The sequence below is a fragment of the Colobus angolensis genome, unplaced genomic scaffold (genome assembly GCF_000951035.1).
Source record: "Colobus angolensis palliatus isolate OR3802 unplaced genomic scaffold, Cang.pa_1.0 Scaffold30, whole genome shotgun sequence".
NCBI classification, from domain to species: Eukaryota; Metazoa; Chordata; class Mammalia; order Primates; family Cercopithecidae; genus Colobus; species Colobus angolensis.
In genome coordinates, this window is record NW_012116266.1 from 5,585,539 (window position 1) to 5,592,226 (window position 6,688).

Consider the following 6,688-nt stretch of genomic DNA (forward strand, 5'->3'; position numbering starts at 1 on the left):
GAGGTGGAAGTTGCAGTGAGCCAAGATTGCACCATTGCATTCCAGCCTGGACAATAAGAGTGAAACTCTGTCTCAAAAAAAAAAAAAAAGAACTATATATTTCAATCATAAAATGTCATTTTTGGCTTATTGGATAGGCAAAAATTTTGTTTTTTGAGACAGGGTCTCACTCTATCATCCAGGCTGGAGTGCAGTGGTGTGATCCTCCCGGGCTCAAGTGATCTTCCCACCTCAGTCTCCTGAGTAGCTGGGACTACAGGTGCACATGCCACCACACTCTGCTAATTAAAAAAAAAAAAAATTTGGAGACAGGGGTCTCACTGTGTTGCCCAGGCTGGTCTTGAACTTCTAGGCTCAAGTAATCCTCTTGCTTTGGCTTCCCAAAGTGCTGGGACTACAGGCACAAGCCACCGTACCTGGCCTAGAAAGGCAAATATTTAAGGACCAACAATTCTAAATGTTGTCAAAAGTATAGAGTAAGAGCACACTAATATTGGTGGAAAAATACTTGGGACAATATTTGCAGGGGACAGTTAGGACATACAATATGCAACTGAAGGAAAGATGTATGTTTTTTCACATTTTAACACCTGTGAAATCAGTATGCATCTTACAACTGATGACATCTCCCAATTGTTTTCATCCAAGTAGCAGTCATGATGCAGTCGTCATTGGCTCTGAATTCACAAATTGGTTATTATTCCTGGTGGCATGACTGGACAATGGCAATCCCTTGGTATTTCAGACACTAAAAGATCATTTCAGGGGTGGGCAGGAGGATAAGAAATCACTTAATGGGTACAACGTGCATTATTTGGGTGATGGATACACTAAAAGCCCTGACTTTAACACTACACAATCTATGCATGTAATAAAATTATATATATAAAACCCATAAATTTACACAAATAAAAAAAAAATCTTTGAAAGCCCACTCTGGTGGCAAGGCTGTGGACATATGAAAAAAAAAAAAGAAAAAAAATCATTTGAGGAAGAATAAGTCCTGTTTATAGTCTGAAAAGTTTCCTTTGACAGCTTTTATTAATATTAAGAAAACATCAAATTCTTGCCAAAAATACATATTTTGAATCTACTCATGAAATATCGGACAAACTCAAATTGAGGGATAGTCTACAAAATAACTGTCCTATACTATCCAAAAATGTAAAGGTCTAGAAACGAAGAAAAGCTGAGGAACTGTTCCAGATTAAAGAGGGCTGATATCTAAAAGTACTGAGTGATCATGAATTGGGTCCTGGAATTGGAGGGGAGGAGGCTGAGAATCTACAAGATTATTATTGATACAACCAAAGAAACTTGATAACTATGTTGTCACTACATAAGAGAATATCCTTGCTCGCAGTAAACATCAACTGCAGTATTTAGAGGAAAACAGGCAAAATGTTCAATTTACTCTCAAATGGTTTCAGGAAAGTGGGAGGAATGGATAGACAGATGGATAGATAGATATAGATAGAAGATGAATGACAAAAGCATGTGGGGCAAAATGTAAACAACTGCTGAAACTGGGTAAAGGATATATGGGAGGGAGGGAGTTCCTTGTATTAACTGTAACTTTTCTGGAAGTTTGAAATTATATCTATTTTGAGGTTATAAGAAAAGAAAGGAAAGAAAAAAAACACCAGCATAAAAATATGTAGGATAGATACCAGCAACTGGAAGAAAATCCTGGAAACAGCGGTGAGATCACTCTTTTTTTTTCCCCCCCTTTTTTGAGATGGACTCTTGTTTTGTCGCCCAGGTTGGAGTACACTGGTGCAATCTCAGCTCCCTGCAACCTCTACCTCCCGGGTTCAGGTGGTTCTCCGCCTCAGCCTCCCAAGTAGCTGGGATTACAGGCTCCTGCCACCATGCCCAGCAAATTTTTCTAATTTTTAGTAGAGACGGGGTTTCACCATCTTGGCCAGGCTGGTCTTGAACTGCTGACCTTGTGATTCACCTGCCTTGGCCTCCCAAGTGCTGGGATTACAGGCATGAGCCACCACGCCTGGCCGAGATCTTTCTTTTTATTTTTTGAGACAAGAGTCTCACTCCATCACCCAGGGCTGAAGTGCAGTGGCGCGGTCTTGGCTCACTATAATCTCTGCCACCTGGGTTCAGGCAATTCTTGTGCCTCAGCCTCCCAAGTAGCTTGAATTACAGGCGCAAGCCACTATGCCTGGCTAGTTTTTTTTTTATTTTCAGTAGAGATGGGGTTTTGCCACGTTGGCCAGGCTGGTCTCAAACTCTTGACCTCAAGTGATCTGCCTGCCTCAGCCTCCCAAAGTGCTGGGATTACAGGTGTGAGCCACTGTACCCAGCCAGCCAAGCCTTGTTCTTGATAGGCAACAGTCTGCATTATTAAACTACCCAGTATGATGAAATAATTGTTTAATTTATTATTATCATTTTTTAGAGGCAAGGTATCACTCTTGTCTCCCAAGCTGGAGTGCAGTGCTACCATCATAGCTCTCTTTAGCCTTGAACTCCTGGGTTCAAGTAATCCCTCCTGTCTCAGCCTCAGTAGCTGGGACAACAGGCACATGCCACCATGCCTGGCCTAATGATGAAATAATAATTTTATTTATTTATTTATTTATTTTATTTGAGACAGAGTCTTACTCTGTCACCCAGGCTGGAGTGCAGTGGCACAATCTTGGCTCACTGTGACCTCTACCTCCCAGGTTCAAGCGATTCTCATGCCTTAGCCTCCCAAGTAGCTGGGATTACAGGTGCACACCACCACACCCGGCTAATTTTTGTATTTTTAGTAGGGACAGGTTTTCACCATGTTGGGCAGGCTGGTCTTGAACTCCTGACTTCAGCCTCCCAAAGTGCTGGGATTACAGGTGTGAGCCACGGCGCCCAGCCTGAAAGAATAATTTTAAATTTAGCCCCAGACTTACTGTGCCATGATTCTTCTGGAAGCGAATGACTTCCTGATCATTTTCAAATGTACTACCCATTACCATCTGTGTAACAGACTTCATAGCAAAACCAAGCATATGCTGGCTGAGGGGCACGTGCTGGGTCTCTGGGTAGGAGAGCCATTTATCTAATAATTCTTCTGAAAGCTAAAAGAGAACAGAAAAGCACAATGATTACTATTTCTGCATACTTAATCTCAGAAAATGTTCCTAAGTAGATTCATTCAATAGCAAATACAGTTAAACTCTGTAACCGAAGTGAACATTCAGGTACAAATCTGTCAGACTAACACTAGCTCCATCTAAAACTGCATCCTCAGTGGTTCAGGTTCAGCTTCTGGCAAAGGGCTGATATGTAAAACAAAACAGAACCACTATCAGAACAATAAAAACAGAAAATATAAATTAAAAACTCAAAGACAGAAAAACCTTAAACCCAATGGAAATTAAAAGACCATACTCTTGGTACCTAATTAAAAATAATAAAAGTCTGCCACAGAATGCCTGTGACATAGTAATCAATAAATATATGAATATATATAAAAGTCCTAAACATACTTCAGTGACAGAAACCTCTGAGTCTCTTTGTCATTCCTTCCTTCACCAAATATTTATTAAATACCTATGGAATAAAAACAGAGTCTAGTGAAAAGATTATAATCAAGCTTTAGGCCAGGCACAGTGATTCATACCTATAATCCTAGTACTTTGGGAGGCAAAGGTGGGTGGATCACCTGAGGTCAGGAGTTTGAGACCAGCCTGGCCAACATGGTGAAACCCTATCTCTACTAAAAATACAAAAATTAGCCGGGTGTGGTGGTACACACCTGTACTCCCAGCTACTCAGGTGGCTGAAGCAGGAGAATAGCTTGAATCTGGGAGATCAGGGCTGCAATGAGCCAAGATCACGCCATTGCACTCCAGCCTGGGCGAAAGAGTGAGACTCCATCTCAAGAAAAAATAAATAAATAAATAAATTTTGTAGATGTAATTAAGGATCTCTAATGAGATCATCCTGGATTTATGATAGAATCAAAATCCCTTATCTTTATATAAAATAAAGATGGAAGGAAAATTTAAGACATAGATACACACAGAAAGTAAAGAGCTCTGAAAGAAAGACATAGAAAATGAAGAATAATGAAATGTGGGTACATAACAAATGAATAATTAGTGTACAAAATCAAAGTATAAAGGTGGGAGAGAGAATATGGAGTTAGTAAGGCCCTGGCATTGTTGAGTAATTGGTAAAAGTTATCATTAACATTAGATTATAATAGGCCAAGAATGCGTATTATAATCTCTAGGGCAGCGGTTCTCAACCAGGGTGATTTTGTCTCCAAAGGACATTCAGAAATGTCTGGAGACATTTTTTGATTGTCACAACTGGGGTGAGGTGCTACTGGCATCTAGGTGTAAAAGCCACAGATGCTACTAAATATCCTACCATGCACAGGATCGCCCTCTACAATAAATAATCACAGGCCTAAGTTGGAATACTGCCAACAGTGAAAAGCCCTACTCTAAACAAATACTAAAATAGTTAAAATACATAACTAATAAGCTAACACAGAAAACAGAATACTCAAAAATATTTTATTATTTCTAAAGAAGGCACGAAAGAGGCCAGGCGCAGTGGCTCACACCTGTAATCCCAGCACTTTGGGAGGCTGAGGCGGGCAGATCACAAGGTCAGGAGATCAAGACCATCCTGGCTAACACGGTGAAACCCCACCTCTACTAAAAATACAAAAAATCAGCTGGGCGTGGCGGCATGTGCCTGTAATCCCAGCTACTTGGGAGGTTGAGGCAGGAGAATCGCTTGAACCCAGGAGGCGGAGTTTGCAGTGAGCCGAAACTATGCCACTGCACTCCAGCCTGGACGACAGAGCAAGACTCCGTCTCAAAAAAAACAAAAACAAAACAAAAAAACTTGTATATGACAGAAATATAGAGGGAAATGTATAGACTTAAATTCATATATTGGGAGGGAAATGGCTGTTTATTAATGATCTAAGCAACCATCTCAAGAAACTAGAAAAAGAATAGCAAATTAAAACCAATGAAAGTAGAAGGAAGGAAATAAACATAAGAGCATAAACAAAATTAGAAAACAAACATAATATATGGAGAAAAAAGTTGGTTCATGTAAAAAATTTTAATAAAATTGAAAGACATTGTATCAGTTACTGATTGCTCCTGTATTGCTCCCGACCTATAAATTCATTCTTTTTGCCTCGCTGTTAAAATAGACTAGCAGGTCTGGTACGGTCGTGTACATCTGTAATCCCAGCACTTTGAGGGGCTGAGGCGGGAGGATCATTTGAGGCCAGGAGTTTGAGACCAGACTTGGCAACATAGTGAGACCACCATCTCTAATTTAAAAACAAATAATAAAATAAAATAATATAAAAATCAACTTGGGTCCTTTACATATTTTTCCTTTGCCACCTGGCATGATGTTAAGCTTTCTCAGCATAAGGTGCTAGAGAGACATTTGTAAGAAGAGTTTTGCTTCTTGGTTCCTACGCTTGTCACAGAGCAGGCCACTGTGATGTCTGAAGCTTTCCAGAGTCAGGGTCTTGCAGTGCACTGGAAAGCAGTCAGCAGCTTCCCCCATCAGCCCTCCCCTTGGATGCTTTTGTAAGAGATGTCCTCCAACCCTGCAGTACCTCCTGCAGCATGGAGTGGCCAGCAGCTTGCCTTGCCAACTCCCCCAAAAAAGATGTTCCTCAGGTGAGACACCTCTCCATGAACAGCTTTCCCCACCACACTAAAGGACAGCATACTAGAGGATAAATGTCCAACCAGGTCCAAAGGGCAGATTTCCAGCAAGTTTTGCTAATATGGCACCATAGCAACCCCTCTGCCATTCACAGCAGTTGTGGCTCCTCCAACAAGCCTGAATCTGAGTCCTGAGGAAGGGGGATCTTCTTAGTTCCCTCTGTCTTGGCCCTGGGGTTTGTGACTGTTCCTTATATCTGCTATTTCCTTTTTTTTTTTTTTTTTTAAAGAGACAAAGGAGCCCAGGAGCTACAGGATGCAGTGTGCAGTGATCATGCCACTGCAGTCCAGTCCAGGCCGGAGTGATCACTGCACACTACATCCTGTAGCTCCTGGGCTCAAGGGATCCTCCCATCCTCCTGCCTTGCCTCCTGAGTAGCTGGAACTATACGCATGCACTACCACACCAGCTAATATATATATATATTTTAATTTTTTTTGTAGAGACAGGGTCTTGCCATTTTGCCCAGGATGGTCTTAAACTCCTGAACTCAACCTATCCTCCCACCTTGGCCTCTCCAAGTGCTAGGATTATAAGCATAAGTCACTGTGCCCAGGTGTATTCTTATATTCTTTAGAGTTCTCCTTAGAGTAGCCCCTATTAACTCTTCACATTTTTTATTTTTGTAGAGGTGGGGTCTCACTATGTTGCCCAGGTGGGTCTTGAGCTCCTGGGTTCAGGCAATCCTCCCACCTTGGCCTCCCACAGTGCTGGGATTACAGATGTAAGCCACCATGCTCAGCCTATAATTCTTTATATAAAACTTTCTCTGTTCAAATAGTTATATGCCTTCTCTCTCCCATTGGACCCACACTGATAAAGACCTCTGGAAACACTAATCAAGAAAAAAGAGAAAAAAAGAATAAGGCGGCCAGGCGCAGTGGCTCACGCCTGTAATCCCAGCACTTTGGGAGGTTGAGGCAGGAGGATCACGAGGTCAGGAGATCGAGACCATCCTGGCGAACATGGTGAAACC

General features: G+C 41.6%; 1 protein-coding gene across 1 annotated transcript in view; it reads right to left on the bottom strand.

The window, feature by feature from the left end:
• Positions 1–6,688, bottom strand: part of LOC105517458 (cytochrome P450 20A1) — a 67,254-nt gene that overhangs the window by 31,878 nt on the left and 28,688 nt on the right. Inside the window, exon 5 of the mRNA XM_011949998.1 lies at positions 2,907–3,074. Coding sequence (XP_011805388.1) covers positions 2,907–3,074 — 168 coding nt within the window. The remainder of the gene's footprint in view (positions 1–2,906; positions 3,075–6,688) is intronic.